Source organism: Doryrhamphus excisus, chromosome 2, assembly GCF_030265055.1.
Source record: "Doryrhamphus excisus isolate RoL2022-K1 chromosome 2, RoL_Dexc_1.0, whole genome shotgun sequence".
Classification (NCBI taxonomy): domain Eukaryota; kingdom Metazoa; phylum Chordata; class Actinopteri; order Syngnathiformes; family Syngnathidae; genus Doryrhamphus; species Doryrhamphus excisus.
This window is the reverse complement of record NC_080467.1, coordinates 16,275,885-16,303,337: the sequence shown is the minus strand read 5'-3', so window position 1 is coordinate 16,303,337 and position 27,453 is coordinate 16,275,885. Positions and strand designations below refer to the sequence as shown.

The window sequence follows — 27,453 nt, the reverse complement described above, 5'->3', positions numbered from 1 at the left end:
GGTTGGCACATTTCTCATCAAATACGAGGCTGGCTCAGATATGTGAAGGTTTGTATCCTAAAGCACCCCCAACCATTACGTATTACGGCACGGATTTTAGTGTGTGGAGCTCACTCGGGCATGTAGGCGGCTGGTACTTGCAGATCTGGCAGGTAGCGGAGGCAGCCAGCATCTGTGTTTACACTGTCACGTCTCAAGATAGTGTTATAGTATTCTCTATGGAGCTGTGTGCGAGTGCGTGTTTACCTGGATTGGACTAACTGGCTGTTGGGGGGGGGAATCACCCAACTTGCTTCTATCATCAATATATCATATTAGTAGTATAATATTAGTAATAATAATACCTGAATGAGCATTAATTTTTAACAAAACCAAATCTATCTATGGCGGTCCACATTTATTTGTAGTGGGCCACCATTAATAGATGAATGTACGGGAAACAGTCAAACCTCAGCGTTGTTCTCGTGCCAAAGCCTATTATTAGTATGAATTTTGTACCTTTACATTCCACTTTTTTGGTCATTTATGCTGTTGTTATTTTTTCAATCTTTGTTTTGTTTCTCATAGTATTATGACATAACATCTTTATTATTTCATACACTAAAATTATTTTTTTGGTTCATAATATTATGACTTTATCCTTGTCAACAACGAGCAGGAGTCAGACAGAAATAGTGTGCACTTTATTCAGGAAGGCAAGCGACGGGATAGAATGGCCACGGCCTGTGTTGTCGTGGTGACAGGCGCCATGGTTATATGACAGGGGAAATGGAACAGTGGAGAAGGAGACGGACCCTCGTAGAGAAGATAAACATAGCAGAGGGACTAGCTTGACATCTTATTTGACGACCTAAAAATTCATTTAATTGCAATTTTCCTGATGCTCTAAAATGGCCAAATGCAGCTTAGGTGTGTTTTCTAATCATACACAACCTAAATCAAGGCTGCAGAATCAGCCCTTAGTATCAATATAGTGATCTGCCATTTGCTGTGAATGCAAAGGCCATTGCTCTGCACCCCTCCCACACCGTTTACTTTAATAGAATTTCCAAAAACCCTGTCTGTTAATGTCCTGCCTTCTCATCTTCTCACTCAAACACACAAACACACACATACACAAACACTGAATTAAACATATCAATGACAGAGGGGCTTTGCAGGCTGAATTCTAATTACACCAATGTCGCAGGGTTGTGCATGTGTGGGGAAATACTAGTGTGTGTTGTGTAATATCAACAATAAAATCACTTCCTGTGCACTTCCTGATAGCCTGCAGGGATTGTCTTACAAATGCATTTTTAGCAAACACATGCTGCATTTGAAAGGAACTCACAAATGTTGCAGTGCAACCTAGTCGGGTTGCAGAAGGAAGGCAATGAGCTAAGCGGGTCTGTGCAAGGTGACAGCCCTTACGAAAAGAAAATATACTTATCAATATATTACTTTAAATATATTGTATTATATTATAATATATTATTTTTCCATTATATTTTCCAATACATTATATATTATAAATACATGGAATGATATATTTTTGTACATATATTATACAATATATTATATATTCATGTAATATATGGCAATATATTGCAGAATATACAAATGATTGCCGCTTTCAATATATTGAAATATATTAAATCCATATAATATATGAGTTTATATATCCCAAATTATATGCAATTTTATATATGTAAAAATATAGCCCTTTTTTGGTCTTGATCGCAAGATATTTTTTATATGTATCAATATATACACATATATGATCTATGCATATATTGCAATATATTGGAAAATATAAACAAAAGATCCCATATATGGAAATATATTTCCTAATACATTGCATTATATTTGCCAATATACTGCAATATTTTTTTTTCCATAAGTGAGGAAGTGAGTGAGGTCTGGCAGGTTTTTTTTTTTTAAACACAATTTCCTGTGTAGTATACATTCTAATATAGTATATTTCACCAAAGCACTCTTAAGGATTATGAGCATGCACATTGTCAGGTGTCAGTGACGGGATCATTTTGGACTCGTACTCTTAGTGTTTATATTAATATGTTGACTACGAATCTTACTAATGTTCTCCACCTGTTGACACTCATGTGCTGTTTTAGTCTTAGTACAGGTGGTCCTCGGTTTTTAGGTATAGTTTAAGTGTAAAATCGACACACATCACAGTCGACTCTCACACACATTTCCTTGGCTTCCCTCCTGAAATGATTCAACCCCTTTGAAAGACACAGTAGAAGGGACAGGGTCTGTTTTTCTATCTCAAACCAGCACGTCTAGACAAGACAGCCACAAGACTTCGGCCAACCTGCATGGTTTTATGAAACTTCCTGTAAACCTTCCTCTTTCATCTGAGCTAAGCCGCCTTGACACTTGATTTGTGGCAATGAGACACAAAAACAAGTCGAGATTCTTTGGATTTTCCAGTCATCTGTTAAAACAGCAGTCATATCAAGCCATTCATTGTTGACGGCAAATTGTGATTGTTGATAGTGAGGCAGACAAAACAAGATATATAAGTGCTTTGATTTTTGTTTTGGTGCATTGCTTACAGTACATGCACTTTATATGTGTTGAACTACAGTTAAGGCAGCACAATACTTATACCACAATTAAATGTTATGTGCTTAATGCTACAAGTTTTCTTTCTGGGCTTCATACATATTTTTCCAAGAACACAGCTGCAAGTACTTAGTATCCTTTCCAACAATATAAAGTAAAAAAAAAAAAAAATGTACTGCTTGGCTTTAAATAATTTCATACAGCACGCCTGCCAACCTTGAATACATTTTAAAACCTTAAAATACTGTACCCTGAGGCGAGGGGCCACCCTAATTCATTCAATCACAGACATTTTTCAAAAGACAACCGCTTCACTATCGGCCATTTTAGAGGATTTTGACTCAAGGTACACAGAATAGTGTGTTTTAGGGCGGAGGAGGAGGATCGAAACAGCAATTGTCAGGTTGGGAGACGACGACTCTACCGCTTCAGTCATGCCGCCCCCATGTAAGATCCATGCAAGTCATTCATTCATTTCATTCATTCATTTTCTAATGCTTTTTCCTTACGAAGGTCGCGGGGGTGCTGGAGCCTATCCCAGCTGTCTTCGGGCGAGAGGCGGGGTACACCCTGGACTGGTGGCCAGCCAATCACAGGGCACATATAGACAAACAACCATTCACACTAACATTCATACCTATGGACAATTTGGAGTCACCAATTAACCTAGTGAAGCGCCGAAGAACTGGAGTCTAAGGTGGTGTGTCGAATTTGGGAGAAAACTTTATTTTTCTTGCAAACATTAACTTGCACTCTTTGCTACGTAAGACATGAAAGCCCCGTCTCTCAACCACAACAGGAAGCGGAAAACCCCCGTCCCTTGCGCCCACCCCTCCGGGTGGCAACCCCTCCCCTATTGATTGTTCCGGGGTGAATTATGTCCCGGTAACCTACCACTACACAAGCCCCCCCCAGAATTCACCCATAGTCAAAATCGTCCGTGCGTGTAGGGACAACTGCACGGCCCCGCCGTGTGCGCACTGCTTGCGGCAGGGGAGAAGGGTGTGGTGAAGGGGACGAGATTGTCCACGCGGGGGTCGGCACGCCTGGCCCGGCAGGGGGCACCTTGCCGGGGAGCGGGGGCCTACCCCCAGTGTCAGGGGTTGGGTGTCGTCCACCAGCGCAACCTTCAGCCGGTCCACCGAGACAGTCTCCCGTCGGCCACCCATGTCCAAAACAAAATACTTGTCGCCGTGCTCCAGGACCCTGTATGGTCCATCATAGGGTGGGCGTAAAGGCCCCCGGTGCGTGTCGTGGCGGAGGCACAGTTCGCCGTGGATGACGACGACTCTCGCTACTACCATGTTGTTGCGGCTTTGAGCAGCTAGACGGCCACTAAAGCGGTAAAGTTCATCACATCGGGGTCACCAGTGAAGCGCCGAAGAACAGGAGTCTGAGGTCGGAGTGTCAAATTTGGGAGAAAACTTTATTTTTCTTGCAAACATGAACTTGCACTCTTTGCTACGTAAGACATGAAAGCCCCGTCTCTCAACCACAACAGGAAGCGGAAAACCCCCGTCCGGGTGGCAACCCCTCCCCAATCGATCGTTCCGGGGTGAATTATGTCCCGGTAACCTACCACTACACTAGCATGTTTTTGGAATGTGGGAGGAAACTGGAGTACCCAGAGAAATCCCACGCATGCACGGGGAGAACATGCAAACTCCACACAGAGATGGCCGAGGGTGGAATCGAACCCTGGTCCTTTTAGCTGTGAGGTCTGCACGATAACCACTCGACCGCCATGCCACCCGCCCATGCAAGTCATTTTGCGGCAAAATCATTTTTGTGTTGATAAATTCTATCCATACTTTATGGTAGCATGATAGCGGGCTAACGTTTGAAGAGCAACTGATTAACGAGCATAGCAACAAAATGTGAATGCTGACAAATCTTTGCTTACCAACTTTACACAGCAAAATATTTGCAAGAGATAAGTCATTGATGAATGAACTGCATTACTCTGTATTACTCTTATTAATGAGCATTTGAAAAAAATGGAGGGGTGGGTGCCAGGTTTCAGGAAGTGTAAGGAAGGAGAGATGGGGAATGTCTGCTGCGCGGTAAATAATTAAACACAAAGGACTTTCACACCTGTAGCCCCATGCGTACAACACAAGTGCGGCAGTGTGCCCTTTTGTTGGCCTTCCTGTCTTACAAGGAGTTTTAAACAATTAAGTTCAGGGGTATTTTTAACTCCGTGTCAACGACGTGGCATTTAAGTTCAACTAAAATACCACACGCTCGCAGACACAAACAAATGGATTGTATAAACACAGGCTAAGCCACCACGCCAATGTCAGTTCATGTGTTGATATTCCTAGCCCGGCCCATGAGGACTGAGTCACTGTGCCATTATTCTTTGAGTAGTTAGCCGGCAACGCACCTTCTTTTTTAATCTGTATTCTGTGTAATGGTTTCTGTCTGAACTGCGTTAGTGAATGGATTGATGGGTTTACTGAGTCCAGTGATGATTGTGGCACTGACTAATGTAGATCATTGATGGCCAATGGGTTTGCATGTTCTCCCCGTGCATGCGTGGGTTTTCTCCGGGTACTCCGGTTTCCTCCCACATTCCAAAAACATGCTAGGTTAATTAGCGACTCCAAATTGTCCATAGGTATGAATGTGAGTGTGAATGGTTGTTTGTCTATATGTGCCCTGTGATTGGCTGGCGACCAGTCCAGGGTGTACCCCGCCTCTCGCCCAAAGATAGCTGGGATAGGCTCCAGCACCCCCGCGAACCTTGTGAGGAAAAAGCGGTAGAAAATGAATGAACGAATGAATGATGGCCAATGGGAATCCACATACAGTATTTTGTTTTATTTTTGTTGTTGTTTACCAGCATTACAGTTACAGACATTCAAAAGGCATGGACAGGCTTGTGTTTCCAGCATAGTGTGCGTCGGCGTACATTGTAAATTTAGTTGGACGTCGAGTTGGGCATCGATTGAAACCAGGATGAACATTCCAATTGTCCCTGAACCATTCAAAATTTCCCATTTCAATTTCTAGTTTTGCTGCCCAGTCTGCCGACCGACGGGTGAAATAGCTGCTGTTCCAACTGGGCTCTAAGCACTATTTCCCAGCTGCTGGGGGCTCAGTTCTCCACTTCCCTTGGAGCCTCTCTGGTTATATAGGGTGCCATTTGCACATCTCGATGTGCATTTTCGCTGCATACTCCAGTGACCTCCGAAATTTTAACAATATGAATGCAGGGCTAGACAATAACGATGTACCGATGGCCCGGGGCAAGTTAAAACTAAATTGGGGCAAGTAAATCCAATCAGTGATATTCCCGTCGGGCAAGTGCACTTTGGCATGCCATACTGCCAAGAGTTTTTTTAAAAGCGGGTGTTGGGAAAACATGGGCTGCGTAATTCCGGTGGTAATTTGCACACCAATCCTTGCAAATCTTGAAATGGACCAATCAGAATCGTTTATTTAGACCGCGGTCCGCAGTCCACGTTCTATCCACACCCGTTCTTGTTCGCGATCAACCAATCAGCGATCGTTTGACTACGAAAACATCTATCATGGCGTCCCTGCCAACATGGTCTAATTCTTCAACAACTTGTGAAGGAAAACAGCAAAAAGTGATGAACCAGTGCCTCCTAAACAAGTATTTTATTAGCGGCAGCAAATCAAATGATGGCACAGGTGAGTGAATCACATTGCTGTGACAATTTGAAGTGGTCACAAACACCACCGATTAGATCCAATACCAAGTGCTGATTTTTGCACAAGCTACAAAATCTAGCGCTTCCATTTCTCTGTGTATTTTTCTCACCTTTGCTTCACAAATTATTGTTTGACCATTGAGCATTTTTTTCTGGATTAAAAACACTTTACTAGTACACAAATGTGTCTATTCAATTATGTTTCATTGTGGTGCACAACTTATAAATATCACTGCTTACTACGACTACGATGTATGGCATGCCATGTTAACATACATCTCCACAATTTTTCAGACATTCCTCCAAATTAAATGGGTCAGTACGATTATCTGATGAATTATCTATGATGATCTATGTAGGAAAACAACCACAAGAAATGATAATCATTTAATCTTTATTTGAGATTCTCATGTGATGCCACAAAAATTTGATATCATTATGGCAGTCTTTTCATTTTACATGGGGCAAGTTCGGGCAAGTAGTTCTCACCTTAAGGATTCCCCATGGGCAAGTCATTTTTGTGCGCAGCCAATTTGGTAGACTGGACTGCGCTAAAATGGGCGTGGCTGCGCACCAGGGGAGGTGTCCCCCAATTTTGTGACAAACTTTCCGACCTGGTCTATTCTTGGCGCAGGCGAAAAGATGGTAAATTGGCTGGGAGTCGCACAGTGTACACACGTCACCAAAACCTCACAAGCAGGTTTTTCAGTGTGTTGCACACATTCCAGTGGAAAATCAATGACAGCAATTTCCTATTTAATGGAAGCATCTGAACCGGCATGTACATTTTTGTATTAATTGTCCCATCACATCTGATGTCAGATCAAAGGTGTGATGCCAACCGCGGAACAGGTGACGTGTCCCGTGAGGTGGCGTATGTGGTGAATGACGTGCATGGCGGCCTCTGATGTTCTGCGGTCCAATCTGGCGCATTTAAAGGCAATGAGATGCGTTCCTTTGATTGATTAAGATGACACTCGGCTGTGTTAAATCCTCTCACGCCTTCTCTCCTCCCTCTTTGCCACTTGCACCGGTGGGAAGGATGGGGGTGTGGGTGCACCGCGCTGTGCCGGACTGTGATGCTAACAAAAATTGCAAAGTGGCTAGCCACACCCCATTGGCCCTATGTACGAATGTGAGTGTGAATTATTGTCTATAGGCTCCAGCATATCCCAGCGACCCTAGTGAGGACAATTGTTAAAATAAAGCATGGCTGTGCACCATTTTGTATCTCCTCTGCCACTTTGCGACTCTTTTCCCACAATGACCAGTCTAGAAAGCAAAACATTGAAACCAAACCACTCCACCCAGTCCACGGATGCCAGATGCATCTTGACATCATTTACCACAATGAAAAAAAAACAGTGTTAAATCAAAAAAAAAAAAAAAAGCACCTTCCAATCCCAGTGCAGATGGAAAGTCACTCAATCCTGGCTTCGTAATTTCACTTGAAAGCTGTGGAGATTTAATGCAAACGCAGGCGTGCCTTTGTACAAGAAGCTACACTTGACCTACATATCTTGTCTTTCCAAAAGAAAGAAGATCACAGGAAGTGGGAAGCCAGGGGACAGGCCTTATTAAATACTGCAGTGCATGGTGGCTAGAAGAAGAACAAAAACAGCAGAGTGGTGCTTGTGAAGAGATACATACGTATACCGAAAACTCATCCAACATCTCCGTACGGCCTCCTCCTCAAGCAACAGAACCGAGTGGACACAATACCATTCAGGAAGAGCTTATGTTCTACTTCGGTAGAGCCGTAATGTGCGGAACATTCCTTTTAAGCTTCATATAAAATGGGTGGTTGCTGGAAAAACACAACCTAACCCCAACCCGGAGCTCTGAGATGAGGCCATTTTCTATGGCTGCTTTCACGCAGAGGTTGCAACCAACCAAAATTCCACCCAAATTACACAGACAAGGCCGAGCGCCTTGATGCTTGTGTAATTACTTGTGCAGTCTGGCCCACAGAAGAACACGATGGGAAAAATGGACGGGTCTGAGCCCTGATGATTACTAAGACGGGAAGCAACCACAGGAGAACATGACAGATGGAAGGGCAAACTATGAGATTTTGCACTTCATGAAGATGGAAAAAGTCTAAATATTTCACTTCGATAGCATTGTTGCCAAGTATTGCATCAGTGTCACATCAATACTAGCAATTGTCTCCCATGTTCGGTGTCTTTCTATTGTTTACACACAAAACCTCTCCTCGGGGACTAAGTCCTTGGACGATTCACTTACTTGGTATCGGAACAATCTGGTCTAGAACCTATTAACCACGCCACGAATAAATATGAACCAAACTAGGTTTAAGTATGCGTCGCAGCTAGTGAACGAAGGGAAGCATTTCTTGCGTCATGCATTTACTCTGTAATCAAAAGGATGCAAGTGCAAAGATCCAGCCATGCAGGGCACCTCCACAAGCCCGGGGAGTGTGCAATAACACCCCTGTGAAAGGTGAGGTGTGGAGGCGTGCGGAACAACTTCATAAGCGTGCAGCCCAGCCTTTGACTACCGAGAGTCATGATTAGCAATAGTGTTCACTAGAGCTGCAACAATTAAATCGATTAATCAGTGGTTAATCAATTACCCAATTAAATATCCTCTGATTTCAGCCTCTCAAAACAAACAAATTCAGATTAATCAGATTAATCGACTAAGAAAATGATCACAATTGTATTATTGTGTACATTTATTGTTTTACAAACATTTAGATTTTTTTTGAATAATTTAACATTAATTTAACAGAATATTCAAGTGGCTTGAAGTGGTGTCAGTTCAAATCTCCTATTTATTTATTTATTTTTGTAAAAAATCAGATTAAACAAAAAAATAACTTACTGATTAATTGGTTATTAATGATATAATAATAATATAATGTAATATAATAATTATATCATATATGATATAATATAATATAATATAGCGGCACGGCCGTCGAGTGGTTAGCGCGCAGACCTCACAGCTAGGAGGACCAGGGTTCGATTCCACCCTCAGCCATCTCTGTGTGGAGTTTGCATGTTCTCCCCGTGCATGCGTGGGTTTTCTCCGGGTACTCCGGTTTCCTCCCACATTCCAAAAACATGCTAGGTTAATTGGAAACTCCAAATTGTCCATAGGTATGAATGTGAGTGTGAATGGTTGTTTGTCTATATGTGCCCTGTGATTGGCTGGCGACCAGTCCAGGGTGTACCCTGCCTCTCGCCCAAAGACAGCTGGGATAGGCTCCAGCACCCCCGCGACCCTCGTGAGGAAAAAGCGGTAGAAAATGAATGAATGAATAATATAATATAATATAATATAATTATTATTAGTTGCAGCCCTGGCGCTGTGAAGACAGCTTCATCGTTTTTTATATTTAAATAAGGGGTGTCAAAAGTGTGTCTTGGAGGCCATGTGTGAACAGAGCCTCGTTTTTATTGGTCTGTAGCAAATTGTAGGAAAAGAACAAAACAAAAAAAATATAAAAGCTGAAATTTTGACACTAATAACTAGATTTGCACATGTATCATGGCAACCCATAACCAACAATCCAGAAATAGATTGTTATGTATTATTTTATTACATTTTTGTATTTTGCTGATGACCGAGGGTGTGTGGTAGAAATCATTGTGCAACATTCTGCCAGGTAAAACAACAAATATTGTTTTTATGATGAGCTTTGAGGAGCAGGCAAAACAAATTAGCTTCAGTGAGTGGGTTGTGTTTATTTGCCCTGCTCGTAAGACGCTGGCTTTGGAAAGCAAAGGATTAGAGCATGCCAGGTCAAGGAAATGCTAAAGCAGGCCAACGTCTGAGAGGCTGAGACATCGACCTATGTACAACTATTTGCAGACAATGAATTAGTAAAATGATGTAACTACTGCAAATGCATACCAAAACTGCATCTTGTTTTGAGCCTTTTCAACAATAATGTCCATTATTGTTCCTCACTACATACCCAAGTTCCTCACTACACAGGAATCCAAACAGCTTCTGCCTGAAAGCGGTACACTTCCTGGAAGCAGAATTTTTATGGCAATAGCTCATAGTGTCATGCTTTAGCAAGGCCCTGAGCCAAAGTGCTGTGCACGGCTCGTAGACACACCTTTCTGCACTCAGGAACAAAGGGTGAGTGGGATCTGAATGATCTCCCACAGACAAGCCTCATCAATCAAGGGACGGTATTGTTGTGTGCTTGGTTGTAAAAAACACAACGTGGTCCAAGTAAAAGTGGCGGGTGCACGGGGAAGACGTGAACTCAACAAGCGAATCTTCTCTGCTTCTAAATTTAGATCCCAAAGAAACCTGAACGGCTTCCTTTAAGAAGATTATTCCTAACAATACCTTGAGCAAAATAAATGGCTCACAGATAAAGTTCTAGCTATCACAGCAGCACAGAAAAATAGCTCCCAGAAATTGCACTCAGAAATGGGTGATGTGGTGCAACACTCGCAAATATGGACTTTCACTTGAGGAAAGTCTAGAGGACGGAGGATCGAACCAGCAACATTTGGGTCGGGAGACTTCAGAATGAATCTTCATTCTGGTTCCCAGATTGTGGGAAACACTAATGTTCAACCAAAAAGTTGCTGGTTTGATCCTCCGTTCTCCAGTGACCAGGTCGAAATATCTATTTGTGGTGGTGGGACAGAGAGGGAGAAGTAAATTACATATTTGTCATTGTTTGCATAAACGGCAATGACATATGTACACTTAATTGTAATGGACGCTGTAAGACAGAAGCGACAAAACATGATAAGCAAAAAAACTATTTAGAGGAATCTGAATACTTGCTAAAAAATAATAAGACGGAGCACGAGGGATGCTGCCATACCAGGTATGTATGAGCTTTGTTATAAAGCAGCATTACTGCCACCTACTGTACAAAGTTTAAAAAACAAGCTACTTTCACAGACAGTCCCATTATAATGTGTTTGACTGAAGTAACTCCACACTCCACATTTGTGGTGATACAAATTCATTGATGGAAAACACTTAAAATGTACTACAACTAGGGGTGGTCGATATTGGCTTTTTTGCTGGAAATCGATATGCCGATATTGTCCAATACCAATACCGATATGTAACTTGACATCTCTCAAGGGGTAGAATGAACACATGCGTTGTATACTGGATTTTTTTTTTAGATCGGTTTTCATGGGGGAAAAAAAATCAGATCTTTTTATGTGGCCCACAAAAGCCTGGAAATAATACAAAGAAACACAAAAAAGACAATTTAATATATTTTAAAATTGTATTATTGTTATTCATTTTATGTTTTAAATGTTTCATTCATTCATTCATTTTCTACCGCTTATCCTCATGAGGGTCGCAGGGGTGCTGGAGCCTATCCCAGCTGTCTCGGAGCGAGAGGCGGGGTACACCCTGGACTGGTCGCCAGCCAATCACAGGGCACATATAGACAAACAACCATTCACACTCACATTCATACCTATGGACAATTTGGAGTCGCTAATTAACCTAGCATGTTTTTGGAATGTGGGAGGAAACCGGAGTACCCGGAGAAAACCCACGCTGGAAATCGATATGCTGATATTGTCCAATAACGATACCGATATCAGCCAATACCAATATGTGTAACATGACATCTCTCAAGGGGTGGAATGAACACATTGTTGTATACTGGATTTTTTTTTAGATCGGTTTTCATGATGGGGAAAAAAATCAGATACCGATATCAACTGATAATAATTATCGGACATCCCGAAACTTTCAGGATGCACAAGTCCGACTGTTCAATGTTTCAGCCCGCCAGATCTTTTATGTGGCCCACAAAAGCCTGAAAATAATACAAATAAACACAAAAAAGACCATTTAATATATTTTAAAATTGTATTATTGTTATTCATTCATTCATTCTCTACCGCTTTTTCCTCACGAGGGTTGCGGGGGTGCTGGAGCCTATCCCAGCTGTCTTGGGGCGAGAGGCGGGGTACACCCTGGACTGGTGGCCAGCATTCCCAGGGCACATATAGACAAACAACCATTCACACTCACATTCATACCTATGGACAATTTGGAGTGGCCAATTAACCTAGCATGTTTTTGGAATGTGGGAGGAAACCGGAGTACCCGGAGAAAACCCACGCATGCACGGGGAGAACATGCAAACTCCACACAGACATGGCCGAGGGTGGGATTGAACTCGGGTCTCAGAGCTGTGAGGTCTGCGCGCTAACCACTCGACCACCGTATTAAATGTTTAATTTTAAAAATTACATTACGTTAAATAGCATGGTGGATTTGTTCTGTCAATTTTGATAGAATATTTGTACTGCAAGCAGTTGGAGTTTAGTTTTTTTGTTGTCAAACAACAAAATGATACAATATTTGTACGCTCAAATTTCTGCTCGGCACCTTCACTTCTGATTTCAATGTAAGTTTGTTGGGAAAACAATACAAGTAAAATGAAAATGTAATCACATCCTAAGCTCGGCAGCCACTTCCCTGTGAGAACAGCCAGTTTGATGTGTTGCTATGGTGATGTGCTGTTGTCAACTAATAGGCGTGGGTCTCGGTCTTGTGATGTCAGAATGTGTACACCGAGATGATGTTCATACATATTTACGTCTTACCTTCTTGCCCAGGGTGCCCGTCTTGGCCAGGCAGGACTTTCCAAGGGAAAGGTACCCGCCGATGACTTCAATCTCCTCCACAGCAGGATAGCGTTTCTTCAGCAGGGAGCCCAGCTGACTGTACGGGGCCTGAGGGGGCGTGGACCCGGGTGACGTGTCCGTTGAGGTTTCCTGCTGGGGCTCAGGTGAACCGGGCTGGGTCTCACCCTCCGCCTTACGTTTAGGCACCACAGTGAATGTGTTCCCCTTTCGCCTCTGCACCATGGGGCTATAAGTCGGGGCACGATGAGGGTGATCCACATCCACAATGTCGTCTATGTTTGTTACTGGGAGATGATCTGCGGGGATGGGGGCTTCAGTCGGGGAGGGCGGCAAGGGGTCCGGAGAGACGGGGGGTGATGATGGGGCCGCTGAAGAAGACAAAGTAGGAGGAGCAGCAGGAGACACAGAGGTTGGAGGGGGCGTTGGGCTTGTGGCAACAGGAGGAGGCGCTGGGGGCTTTGATGGCCTCACCACTTCCGTTTTTGCCTCCTTCAGTTTTTGGAGCATCATAGCAGGTGAGGATACGGGAGAAGATGGCACTCCTGTCGCCGACTGCTCTGCCACTTGGTGAGAAGGTGACGTTTTAGCCGGGAGTGCCGGCGTAGCCGACGCTGAGTGGGCGGTGTCAGGTGAAGCAGTAAGACGTCGTTTGGGAATCACCGTGAAGGAGTTTTTGGACCGCAGTCGCAGATTCGCCAAGGCTCGTGCCTGCGTATCACTGTCGGGAATTTGGGAGAGGTCCGGCTTAGGCGAGGCACGGATCTCAAAATCAGGCGACGTACGCAGAACCTTAGATGAAAAGGACTCGGGATGCGTGTCACATGCCTGCAAAGATGATGGCACCTTGGAGTTGAGAAGCACATCAGGATCCACCTTGTGTACCTTATCTGGTTCATCTCTAGAAGCGACAGCTGCACCATGACCTCCGCTATCTTCAAGCCGTTGGCGGAAGGAAGTTGTGGACATTGGAGCTTCTGTGAGATGTTGAGGGCTGCTTGGCTCAAATACTGGAAAATGGGATTTAGGCTTGGAAGAACTCTGGGAGACAGGTGATGATGCCTGCCTTCTGCCCACGGTATCGGCCCGTTCCGCTTTGGACTTTGGCACCAGATCCAGCTGTGGCTTGGCCCAGGTTCTCGGCCTTCTGCTGACACTTCCGTCCAAGTCCAGCAGGTTCTCTGTGCTGTGAGACTTTTTCTGCAGCTTCCCGTAGTTGCTGTCAAACTTCTGCAGGATACGGCTCACCATACCTTGACCTTCGCCGGCGTCATATGATGACGGGTCTTTGTGATTGGTGCGACCAAGGGTACTCAGGTTCTCCTCACTCTTGCTCAACGTGGTGTCATAAATAACCACTTCCTTAGCTCTTATCTCCGTTACAGCATTGCATCTCCTATCCAAGAGGTCATTCATTGAGCAATAACAGTTTTGCTGCCAAACTGGACTTTTTACCTCTTCTCGTTCAGAAATGTAATCGGGATCCGACTCGATGATGATAATATTCTCCGCTCTGATAGTCCGTATACCCGGGACGTTACCGTATAGTTCCAAGATGTGCTGGATGGGACGAGCGGCGTTTTCCCGGTCCTGTCGTCTCCTCCGCTCCTTCTCCAGCTTGATAAATGGGTTCTCTTCCAACGGGCCGAGACTCTCACGTAGCACCAAGCTCTCCTGTCCGTCATCATGACTTCGCGTCGTCTCCTCTGCGGCAGCCGGTCTTGCTTCTTTGTTTCTCGCCGTCGTGACGGTGTAGTTCCGACCCGTGTCGTCTCGACTGGGTCCGCCGCTGTTGCTGCCGTTAAACGTCTGCTCTCCGTTAACACGTTTGGGACTCCCACCTCCGCCGTCGTCCGTGGCACCAGCGGCTACCCCGGAGCCGCCGCTCTTCGCTTTCCTCCTCTCCAAGATCTCTCGCTTCCAGGCCGGCATCCTCGGGTTCTCTTGCCCGGCGTCTTTACGGACGAGCCCTACCTCTCCTACGCCAGACATTGTGGTTGGTGAGAGGAAGCGGTGTCGGGGTCTTGCCGCGGCCCGGTGCGGCTACGTAACCTGTGTGCGACCGTACCTGCAGTACTGTTCACCGTGCGGCCCCATACATCTTTATACCCTCTTTTTTTTTTCTTCCGTAGCTCAGTTTCTTGCCCGGCCCCCTGAACGCCGCCCTGCCTCTTGCGACTTCGAGGTTCTATGGTCCTATTCGCCTCCCGATTGGCTATTTGGTCCTGCAGACACACCCATTTCGTAAGAGTGGTGCAAACCACTCCCGCTTCTATTGTTGACTGGGCCAATAAGACCTGTCAATCAAACAGTGTGGCGTTCATGTTCACCTGACCTCTCCCAGTAAAAAAAAAAAACAATAAAAACACATTTGGTGTTGATATAAAATGGTTTGTAAGTAGTCTGGGATCTGTGACGATTCATTCATTTACCTGTCGACAATAATGATGATAAAGTAACGAAAGGGTTTGAGCACATGAATCACCACCTTGAGGACAACTGGTCCTCATATTTATCACCAATGCCTTTATGGCCTTTTTTTTGTATCTGCATGCTGTCCCCATTTTAATACCCAAATTACCACTAAGTTGACTGAAGAAAATTTGCCTGGAAGTGATAAGGAGTTAAGATGGATGACCAGAATGTTGTTTCACACCGGTGAGGCTCTCGCGCCCTCTCGTGGCTAAAACAGGAAATAGCTCTGTACTTTTCAGTATTCATCAATGACGCATGACATAAATACTGGTTTATTTACACAGTATATACATACAGTAACGATGCCGTGATAAAAAAAAAACAATATAAATCAATGTGGACTTCTTTCCCAAACACAACATATACACACAATACATAATATTTCACATAGGGAATGAGGCTTAAAATTTTGCAGGTGCACAGCAGAAGACAAACACACGATGTGCACTTCTAAATTTCCAGCTTAGTTTCAGATATATTTATGTGCGCAATTCATTTCTGGGCGGTAGCCAAAAATGACACAACCTAGAATGCCTTTGGAGGACACAGGCTTGCTTCAAATTCCTGTTAAATTTCTGTAATTCCGATAACACAATGTGTTTTGTGCACGTGTGCATTTTAAAACCTAACTGTGGTAATAATATTCCTCCAGGCTCATTGTCCATCACTGACTGCACAAAGAGGCACTGATGTGTCCCACATTCTCGCGCACACATACACGTTATTGCTCTGACAATCTATGGCTCTTGTCACCATTCAAAGCGTTTTTGAACTATTTGGAATATGTCTAAAACACAGACAAAATGTTTCTTCATATAAAATGATGTAAAAGCCAAAGAACACAGGGGTAAAATGTATGCATGCCCACGTTTCGACCCGCAGAGGTGACAATGAGCCAAAAAGAAACATTAATACCATCACTTGAGTCTAAATCTCCAATGGCAGATGAGGAAAAAGCGCCTGTTAAATGTCAAGAACATATAATCACCTCTTCAGTTGACCCGGCACGCTCGTATCATTAGCAGCTGCAGAAGAATAAACAGTGGCGAGACAATAAGGCCGAACCAAAGGTCTCTGGCTTGCTCCTGCTCCGCCAACTTCTGGCACAGCAGAACCTCACACACTAGCTTCAGGCTGAGCACCGTCAGCACCCAGAGGAGCCGCAGGACAGCGAGACGCTTCTCGTTCTCCTGGTAGAGCCGGGTGGACACGATGGCAGTGAAGTAGGTGCTGAGACCGTCGGCGGCAAAGAGGGGGACGAAGACCAGCCACCAGCTGAGGGTCGGTGTGAACATGTCGGCTCGCAAGGCAACCAGCATGCTGAAGACCAGAAAAGCTAGCAGGTGGAGGAAGAGTTCAAAGGTGGCAAAGCCCAGCCACTGGACAAGTTCACGCAGAGAGAACAGCATGGCAAAATAATCTGGATGGTCAATCGCAGATGGACTGCTGAAGGATGGCTTGGCAAACCCTGGTTAGGGTGACGGGTTCACAGTTCCATTCAGGTAAGATGAAGAATCTCAAATGAGCCCCTTTTATTTGTAGGGGCTACATTTTTGAGTCCATTCTCAGGAGGGTGACAACACAGATGAATGCCCGATGTAGCCCCGATTTCAGGTTGGGCTGACTAGAAGAGAAAACAAAAAGAGCACAAAACGTAGTTTAGGAAGGAATGGCCTTCAATCATTTCCAGTGAGAAACAGCGAAATGTAGCAGATTGTTCTCGCTGACATTCTCATATCCTGATTTCTGCTGGTAAATGTGAATCATGCGTGCAATTAGCTTTGATAGTATTGGTCGAGTGAGTAAACAAAATGATACACATTTAAATATTCGCATCGACGACGCTAGCACACAGTCCCAAAGCCAAGCTATAACAGTGTACGGCTAGCAAGCTAAGTAAGACAGGCGAGAGACGGGACAGTCAAACGACTATCTCATACAACGCATGCTTTGACACGGATATTAAAATGTAGTTTAGTGATGCCACATTACTGTACCACAATGGGATTCCAGTGCCTTTTCCTCCATTGAGTGAAATTCGATAACGGCAAAACACAAAGCTAAATAGCGTAGTCGTTTTCTTCTCGCCGTTCCACAACTATCGCGAGATCACAGTTTCAAAGTACGGTGGCCGAAATGCGGAAATGACTACTCAATTTTCAGTCATAGTGGATATGCCGTTATTATCTTACATTTGATTTATTATCTTACATTGCGAAATGGTACAAGTATCGTGTATATATAATATAATAACAGTTAGGGCGCAGAGTAATTTAGGGCGTATATTTACATTCTGTAGTTTTTCAACCTAGTCGCTAGGTGGCGATAGTGACAACTTGTGCATTATCTCCAGTCGGGCTGCTAACCATCGAAGATAACCCGCCTGTGAGCCAAAGAAGTCAGACCTGCACGGTTTCTCCAGGTAATTACACTTTCATGTACATTCACTGCTGCTTTAACTTGCTTCTTTTGGAGTTAATTGGACAAACATTTTGGGTTAGTTTGTTGTCATTTTTACTTCTCATGTTTCGTTGACATATTGTATGTTCTCCCAGCCAAGGTGACCAATGAGATGAGTTTTAGCGGATTTTCTCAAACACACCCAAGCCTGCTTTTCATGTTCCGTAGAACTAATACCTTGTATTTAAACATTGTTACTAACCTAGCTAGAATGAGTTGAGTGGATCCAGAGTTGTGTGTTTGTTCCTAAAATGACTTAACTACCTGACGTATGTGCCTTTTAATACTGATTCAAACAAGTCTATTTCTGCATTACTAAGTATGGGTGATGCAGCATATGTCGATATCGATCCGATACCATGTAAATATTATGTATTGGAATTATTTGTATAATATATACAATATATAAATATAGCGTATGAACGACACAATAAAAAACATATTTGTGAAAATTAACAACGAAGAGAACTGTAAAATATTCATATCATCATGCTAGTATCAATACAACACTTGTTATCAATATTTTCAATGACCTGACTAACTTTTGGTTGCTTTTTTGTTGGTAAGACAAAACAAACAAGTAAAGTCTTTTTACAAATGTGGTAATAGTGGTTATTAAATGTGTAACTCCAGCTGCATGGGTAGCCATTGTTTGGAAAAGCATCATCACGCATGCTTGCTCAGTTTTAACGGTGCCTGAGCTAAAATGAAGCACAATGGTGTTTGTGAGTGAGTTGTTTTTTTTGGGACCCTCTTGGTGGAGGCATTCAGAGCGTGTCCTGTACTCTGTCCTCATTCCTCTATTTTGTGTGTCTCAGTGCCAAGATGCAGACGCCGGTGCAGTCCATCATCCACAGCGGCTACTTCCACCCGACGCTCAGACACTGGCAAACCTGTGCCACAGATTTAAGAGCGGAAAGTCTGATCTACCCTATTTTTATAACGTGAGTGACGATTTCAAATTAAAATTAAATGTATGTTAAAAGTGAATGAATGAAATGATATTATTTGTGACTTGCTGCTTGCCACTCCCCTACAGAGACAATGTTGATGCAGTGGAGCCCATTGCTAGCCTGCCGGGACAAGCCAGGTAAGAGAAAAATATCCAAATTTAAGCATTCTTTCCTGGCTAAATGACACAAACCTTTCCTGCTGATAAAGGAAACGTGTGAACAAAAACAGCAACTGTTACGGAGGGTGTTGTCCCTAGATAAAAACTCTCGAGTCAGGGTGGCTCCAGCACCAAATACTGGCTCTGGACTGAGATAAGCCGAGCATCGTTACACATTCATACGTGATACTGGTTAAATTGCTGTAGTTTAGTACTAGTAGTCGTATTTATATCACTATAACCATTGTTTTTGTGTAATTTAGAGTGCTTTTTCACCTGTAGCTTTTAGTCATTTTTAATTGACATAATTAATAACAATAAAAAATGAGGACCAATACAAGAGCTGTGTTCTGCCTTGACAAAATGCTAAGTTTTGAGTATTTGAGTATTTTTCCAACCGTTCCTGTTTGGCAGGTTAGCTATGCAGTATGTGTGAACTGTATGTTTATTTTTTCACAGTAGATTTGCTGTATGTAGATTTTGCCAGAACAGATTGGATTGTCGTTATTCATTTTCCAAAAGGCCTCCTTGGGCAGGTTAATCATGCAATACGTGTGGACTGTATGTTTATTTTCCCATAACAGATTTGTCGTATGTTCATTTCAACAGAACAGATTTGCTAAACAGCAATTGAGTCAGGTATGCTTCTACTGTACAAGTTTATGATTGCAGGCAGCCCCCTGGGGCGGATGGGGGCAGGGGAACACAACCACGCCCCAGCGCCAAAATACCCAGCACCAAGCAGGCCCCCCAGAGCTAGGATCTAGAAGTCAAAGACACACATGAACACCCGGAGGGCGGTCCACTTAGCACCCAGCAGAGCAGACTGTTGATTGCCACCACAAACACCCCCCACCCCGTATTGTATATTAGGCATGTCCAAAAATAAAAGGAGCAAGGGTCACTTTGATATTTCAATGAAGAGTTGCATCTCAGCATTTCTATGTAGGTGAAAAAGCGTATTGTTAGTATGAACTTCTCCTTTATTGATGGTTTTTTTTTTACATTTTTCAAATATTCTAACTTTTTTCTTAAATAATCTAGTTTTCTTTTCATAATGTTATGACTTTATTATCATTCATTCTTTTTCTACCACTTATCCTCACGAGGGTCGCGTGACCCTGGAGCCTATCCCAGCTGTCTTTGGGCGAGAGGCGGGGAACACCCTGGACTGGTCGCCAGCCAATCACAGGGCACATATAGACAAACAACCATTCACACTCACATTCATACCTATGGACAATTTGGAGTCTCCAATTAACCTAGCATGTTTTTGGAATGTGGGTGGAAGCCGGAGGACATGCAAACCCCACACAGAGATTTTAGCTTTAATATTTTGACTTTATACTACATTTTATTTTGTTCATTTTTTGAATTTCTTCTTAAATTATATTTTTTAAATGGGCAACACCTTAGACCCCCCTGGTGTATACAAGTCTGTACATACTTAAATTGCAAATAGAGAGAGGCTCATTTACTGCATGAGTGCTGCTGAGGTGCCTTTTAAGCATTGCACTGAAACCCTCAAACTCTGCCCTTGTGTGTGATGTACAACACACACGAAATAAAACAACCAAAAAAGTGATCAAAACGATGATGTTCACTCATGTATCGTTTGTAATTGTCTTTCTTAGATATGGGGTAAACAAACTGGAAGGGATGCTGCGACCACTTGTAGAGAACGGCTTGAAATGTGTGCTGATCTTTGGGGTGCCTGCACAAATAGCAAAGGTATGTACTGTAACTTCAAAATATACTTCAACCTTTTGTAATATCCAAATAAAGTTTTTTTTGTAGCATATAAAAAAAATCTACATTGATGATGTTGGTATTAAAATATGAGGGAGCGCTTGATGGTTGATGCTACGCCATCTGTTACAGTGCAGGTCAAAGAATCTGCTCATTAAGATAAGTTAGATGCTGGTGTTTTGTTAATTAGGATGACAGAGGGTCAGGAGCAGACACAGACGACACACCGGCCGTCACAGCGGTGAAGAAGGTGAGATCTTTGTTCCCAGACCTGCTGGTGGCGTGTGATGTCTGCTTGTGTCCCTACACATCCCATGGACACTGTGGTGAGTGTTTCCTCATATGATTGACCTTCTTGGCTCTGCAGCATTGTGCATGTCATTTTTTCATACCACTCTATGGTCTGTATATACGTATAATGTCGTAAACTACAGCCGAGTTAATAGGCATATTTTTGCACCTAATAAAAGTGCATTTGTTTTATATAGAGTATGTGTGTGTCTTCTAGGTATCCTCAATGAAGATGGTTCTCTGAACAATGATGCCAGCTGTTTGAGACTGGCAGAAGTGGCGCTGGCCTACGCCAGAGCTGGTAAATGTGGGGAGTTTTGTTAGGGTTAGGATTCTCATCACGATTCCACACCATGGGCTAGAGAACATTTGACCGCATTGCCTGACAGACATTATCATAAAAGAAAATGTAGTGTAAAATAGAGGAAATATCAGATGCTTTATCTGTTAATTAAGCCCTCTAAGAAAGTCACATGTTCATGTTTTGTTGCAGGTTGTCACATAATTGCGCCCTCTGATATGATGGACGGCAGGGTCGGAGCAATAAAACAAGCTCTGCTGGCTAATGGTTTGGGAAATAAGGTAAGTAGGAACAAGTGAAATAGCTAACTTCAACCATGTTCTTCAGCTTAAAAGCATCTATGAAGTATGGGAGACTGTTTGACAACCTCTTGCAATAGAAACACAAATCTTGGTGTAGCGCAGGGGTGTCCAGCGAGGGCCACACACTGAAAATAAAAGAATGAGAAGGTCACTTTGACGATAATTTTAGATATGCGATGCCGTTTGCTCTTTTTCGCCCCGTTTTTATTTTTGTATTTTCCAAATATTCCACTTTCTTATGAAATAATATTTGTACATTTTCTTTTTGTAATATTAGGACTTTATTTCCATAATATTGCCGTAATATTGAAACTTTTTTTCCCCAAACAATTTTCCAAAAATTACAATTTCACTCATTGTTTTGGTCGTTTTTCATATATCTATTTTATGTAATTATATTGTGTAAAATTACAGCTGTTCATTTCTGCTGCTGTTTTTTTATTATTTCAACTTTCAATTTACTCTGGACTTTAGCTCATATTTTAACTTTATTTTAGTAACTTTATTCTGCAACCTAATTAAGTAAAATTACAGCTGTTCATTTCTGCTGCTGTTTTTTTTATTATTTCAACTTTCAATTTATTCTGGACTTTATCTCATATTTTGACTTTATTGTGGTAACTTCATTCCGCAACCTAATTTTCCAAAAATTCATTTTTTGTTTGTTATAATATTACGACTTTAATAAAATTATGTATTTTTTCTATAATTTTTCATCTTTATACTTCTGAAGTGACATTATTTTTAACAATATTCTCGTAATATTATCACTTTTTCCGCAGATTTTTGTAAAACCACTGCTGATTTTTCCATATCGACTTTTTCATATTAAATTATATTATTTTATGTGCCACGAGCCAATAAAAAAAACAGTTTCGGGTCGCAAATAGCCCCCAGGCTGCTCTTTGGACACCCCCGCAGTATAATCTTGCAAGAACCATCCCAGTTTCTGTACTGTATGTTCCGAGCAGCATGTGTACAGTGGAACCCGTTTATGCGATTAGCAACACAACCAAAAATCTAGACGCTGCTTCTTGATAATGGGAATGTGGACAACACTCCCAACACGTGTTGACATAAACTGACCGATTTCAAAGAAATTATTATTCCTTTTTGTATGTTGCAACCTAAGCGGGTTCCACTGTAGTACCGATCAATGTGATGTATCCAAACAATATGTTTTTATGATCTCTAGGTGTCAGTGCTGAGCTACAGTGCAAAGTTTGCCTCCTGTTATTATGGTCCTTTCAGGTACGTGAAAGTCATTTGAGCCTTTTCCCTCTTTCCCTATTACACACAAGTGACATGTTGGCTGTGATGCTGCAACATGTTGTGATGTCACAATGGGCCTCAGGATCTCATCACAGTATTTCAGTGCATGCAAAATGCCATCAATGAAATACACTTTTCTGCATATCTACTGTTAGATCTCAAGCTATACGGGAGGTGTGGACGCTTCTTGAAGTGTATTAAAGGGGCTTTAGTGTTTACTAGATACTGAAACTTTCTGTGGTACCTTTGCAGAGATGCTGCACAGTCCAAGCCAGCTTTTGGGGACAGACGCTGCTATCAGCTCCCGCCTGGAGCGAGAGGGCTTGCACTTCGAGCTGTGGTAAATGTATTTAAATGTATGTTTATACATTTACGAGTTACAGGTGCCGGTTTGTTTAGTGCTCCCTGTGTTGTGTGTCTCAGGAGCGAGATGTGAAAGAAGGGGCTGATATGCTGATGGTGAAACCAGGTCTGCCATATCTGGACATTGTCAGAGATGTCAAGGACAAGGTTTGTACTAATGATGTCTGAGATGTTCATGGAGGGTTCGAATCTCTCTGGGTACTGCAGCTTCCTCCCACAGCCCATAAAAGTGCATGTTAGACTCTAAATTGTCCCTACATTTGTATATACAATATTTGTATATATATATATATATATATATTTGTAAAATGTTTTTTTTTTATTGTCTTTACTCAGTTCCCCATGCATCCACTGGCTGTGTACAACGTGTCGGGGGAGTTTGCCATGATGTGGCACGGAGCACAAGCTGGTGCGTTTGACTTGCGAGCTGCTGTGATGGAGGCTATGACTGCTTTCCGCAGGGCAGGTGAGCATCATGAATGAAAGTAAGAGTCATTAAGAAACATATTTCCGATCTTGGAGGTTTTAGGAGGTAATGTTCCCGGATGAAAAATATAATCAAGGTTGGGAAACACTGCTCTACAGTAAATAAACTGTGGTTATGCTGAAAAAAATAGTTTTATTTAATATATATAAATTAGTTATTTCTGTCATTATGATCTCTGCATGGCGACCAGTCCAGGGTGTACCCCGCCTCTCGCCCGAAGACAGCTGGGATAAGCTCCAGCACCACCCGCGACCCTAGTGAGGAAAAAGCGGTAAAAAATGAATGAATGAATGAATGATCTCTGCATAGAATGCATGTGTGCGCTTGTGTTAAAATTCTTGGCTAAATGTTTTCATATAGCAACTTTTATGAATTTAATGAAACACATGACTCACTGTAAGGCAGAGGTGTCCAATGTGCGGCCCGCTGAGATTGAGATTTACATGATAAATATTAGTCCTACAATTATTTTATCTACATATTTAAATGTCTTAACCATGAAAACCATGGAAGGGTTTGAATGACTTAGAGAATGCTCAAAATATTAACATGCTAACATTAGCATTCTAACACCCACCATAATAGCCTACCTCTGAAAATGCTAAAAAATTTACTGCAATAATGTTAGCATGCTAACACCGTGTTTGCGCAGTTGCTTCCAAGTTCATATTCCTGGAAGTCATTAAAAATGCAGTATGCTCGATGTGCCAACTTGCTATTGTTAGCATGCTAACAACCAGCATAATAGTATCTACCTATGAAAATGGCTTAAAATGCTACTATGCAAATTTTAGCATGGTAGCAATGCTAACATGGTTACATTAGCATGCTAAAAATGCTCTTATGATAATATTAGCATGCTAAAACCTAGCATGATAGTGGTAAGTGTTGTATACGTATACATGAAAATAGCATACACTGCTTGTATGCTAACATTAGCATGCTAACATCATGCTAGCACAGCGTACAGGAAGGCTCAATATCCTGAACAAGTGCTCTGACCATTTTTACATTGGCATTGGATCAGTGGTACAATCTTTAACTCTCAGACGTCAACAACCTTGTATTCGTGGTCTAAGCAGGCCTAGCATAATAGGTGGGGTAGCATGACGACGCAGCCACACAGATGAACATGCAGATTTTAAACTGGTGAAAATCTATCAAGTAAAACAAGATTTATGAAAGATAATGTATGTCATTGTGCCACCATGTTATTTTTCATGATTTGTATGCACTTTGGGTGCGGAAGGCATCTGCTTTCAAAGTAAAAGTAATCATGACGCACAAAAAGATCATCATCAATCAAATAAAGCATTGGCATCCATTTGGTTACATAGGAAGAGTGGAAAGGTAAGCCTGCATTGATTGGTTGAGATAAACAGTTTTTAAGATGAGATGCGAACACAAAATATGTCAAAACACGAAGGGTGAATGTATAAAATGTATCAAAATGAAACTTTGGTCACCTCTGCATTGCATATTGATTTTCCCGCCCTATTTTGTGAAGGTGCTGACATTATCATCACCTACTACACCCCTCAGCTGCTCAGCTGGCTGAAAGAGTGAGGAACGAGGCCCGAGGATGGACAGTCAGATGAAGTTGTTGCCTTTTAAAACCAAAAGTCTGCACTTGGCATCATCAGGGTAACAAACGTGCTTTGGGGAAATCATTTACATTGAATTCAACACATTTGGGATGCAAACAGGACCAGGAAAAAGAGTGTGAGAGTACAGTAGGGGTTACATTCAAATTGTATATGTTTTTGAAGGGCTTTAAACTAAATGTAAGGGCTAGTCACAGTATTGCTATTGTGATTGGGATCAACATTACATGTTACATATGGGCCACTAGCTCATCCAATGTTTGTCACCACAACCGGACCTGGAATTAAAGGGTTTATTCAGAGTACCTGCGTTGGTGAGTATGAATGAATGAATGAATGAATGCACATGCTATATTTAAAGGTTTTTGGTCCGTGAAACAAACCGTACTCACAAAATCTGATGCAATATTAGCAGTTTATTGCAGTTTGTTTATACTAAAGCAATTACTATGCAATTAATTTACCAGCCGGAATAAATAAATAAATAGAAAGGGTTTGTCAAAATCCAACATCCGGTTTTTCGCACCAAACCAAAATGGCTGACTTCCTGTTTGTTTTCAATCATGGATCTAAACCAGGGGTCTCAAACTCAATTTACCTGGGGGCCACTGGTGCTAGGGTCTGGGCAAGGCTGGGCCGCATCAGGTTTTCCAAAAAACAAACAAAACGCATTTATTAAAAACAGAAAAATATACAAACTTTTTCAGTGCTTTGGTTCCGATTTTCTACACTAAAAGCTCTGATAAAACATTCCACTGTTCTCAAATATCTTAATTTTTATTTTTCTGCACAAAATAAGATGAAAAATAAACAAATCAAGAATAAAGAAAATCAATCAGTAATAAATAAATAAATAAATATAATAATAATAATAATAAAACGGCAAATAATAAAAAGTTGGTGGGTAGACAAATTATTTTTTTCAGATTAAAATTAACAAAGCATTATTAGAGCCCTGTAGACATGACGAAACACGACTATAGTCACATTTATACTTTTTAATATATATATATATATATATATATATATATATATATATATATATATATATATATATATATATATATATATATATATATATATATATATATATATATATATATATATATATATATATATATATATATATATATATATATATATATATAACATATTGCGCAACTGCAGGGTCTTGAGACACATGCTAACTCGCAAACTAGAGAGCTAGCGACCTAAACGGTAGCCTTCAAGTTATTTCCTTTAAACTTAAATAGCCACAAACTTACCACTTCCACACGGATAGGGAGGATAACTATTAACAGTTATTTAACCTTTAACATGAACATTAATCAAACGTAATAATTTTTTCTGGGTACATGATACCATACAGCATCCATATCAAACTTGCGCGGGCCGCACATTAAACATTAAACTTTCATATCAAGGCGGGGGCCTCAAACTAGTGTCCTGCGGGCCACATTTGGCATGTGTTTGAGACCCCTGATCTAAACTTTTTCATGGTGGCAAGGGCAATTTGCGAGGTTAATATTTTAAGTTATAATAAAATTTATATTTTCTACCGCTTATCCTCAGATCTTACAAATTTTAGTTTGTTTTCTTGCATGTCAATGCGTGAAAACTATCATAATAATACTCCTATACTGATAAAACGAGAGCCATTGGCAGTTTTGTTAATATTTTTCTCAAACAATTGTATGAAATAGGGCTGCACAGTGACTGAGTGGTTAGCGCGCAGGCCACACAGCTAGGTGACCTGACTTCGATTCCACCCTCGGCCATCTCTGTGTGGAGTTTGCATGTTCTCCCCGTGCATGCGTGGGTTTTCTCCGGGTACTCCGGTTTCCTCCACATTCCAAAAACATGCTAGGTTAATTGGTGACTCCAAATTGTCCATAGGTATGAATGTGAGTGTGAATGGTTGTTTGTCTATATGTGCCCTGTGATTGGCTGGCGACCAGTCCAGGGTGTACCCCTCGTGTGGCTAAGCAGTAGAAAATGAATGAATTAAATAAATGTACTTGGTGTCTGATCGATAGAGAAAATAACTATATGACCAACTGTACTGAAGTCACCGACAGGGGGCGACAGACGCCCACTTTGGGTGTTTTCCTCCACGCTGCAAAAAGTAGTCCATGTGTGCACAATGTGTACATATTAAATA

At 42.0% G+C, this 27,453-nt stretch overlaps 3 protein-coding genes across 5 annotated transcripts in view; 1 reads left to right on the top strand and 2 right to left on the bottom strand.

Moving 5' to 3' along the window:
• tprn (taperin) overlaps positions 1 to 15,109 on the bottom strand; it is a 34,352-nt gene extending 19,243 nt beyond the window's left edge. The window contains exon 1 of one of the 2 annotated variants that reach the window (XM_058064101.1): positions 12,839 to 15,109. In XM_058064101.1, the coding sequence (XP_057920084.1) occupies positions 12,839 to 14,869 (2,031 nt within the window). In that variant the 5' untranslated portion in view covers positions 14,870 to 15,109. The remainder of the gene's footprint in view (positions 1 to 12,838) is intronic. The other variant, XM_058064100.1, reaches the window with a different exon arrangement.
• Positions 15,110 to 15,608: 499 nt separating this feature from the next.
• On the bottom strand, positions 15,609 to 17,467 carry tmem203 (transmembrane protein 203). Its single transcript, XM_058055861.1, has 2 exons — positions 17,350 to 17,467; positions 15,609 to 16,976 (listed from the first exon to the last, which is right to left on the bottom strand). Exon 2 carries the CDS (start codon positions 16,759 to 16,761, stop codon positions 16,345 to 16,347), a length of 417 nt encoding a protein of 138 aa, XP_057911844.1. The 5' UTR covers positions 16,762 to 16,976; positions 17,350 to 17,467; the 3' UTR covers positions 15,609 to 16,344.
• Positions 17,468 to 17,542: 75 nt separating this feature from the next.
• Positions 17,543 to 25,788, top strand: alad (aminolevulinate dehydratase). 2 transcript variants are annotated; one of them, XM_058055840.1, is made up of 13 exons: positions 17,543 to 17,774; positions 18,631 to 18,756; positions 18,852 to 18,902; positions 20,558 to 20,654; positions 20,863 to 20,998; positions 21,181 to 21,264; positions 21,457 to 21,545; positions 22,762 to 22,817; positions 23,091 to 23,178; positions 23,262 to 23,348; positions 23,538 to 23,667; positions 23,879 to 23,959; positions 25,196 to 25,788. In XM_058055840.1, exons 2-12 carry the CDS (start codon positions 18,638 to 18,640, stop codon positions 23,944 to 23,946), a joined length of 1,005 nt encoding a protein of 334 aa, XP_057911823.1. In that variant the 5' UTR covers positions 17,543 to 17,774; positions 18,631 to 18,637; the 3' UTR covers positions 23,947 to 23,959; positions 25,196 to 25,788. The 2 variants fall into 2 exon arrangements, with proteins under 2 accessions (XP_057911823.1, XP_057911831.1); XM_058055848.1 differs by lacking the exon at positions 23,879 to 23,959 and having other exon boundaries at positions 17,547 to 17,774; positions 25,196 to 25,773.
• Positions 25,789 to 27,453: the final 1,665 nt, after the last annotated feature.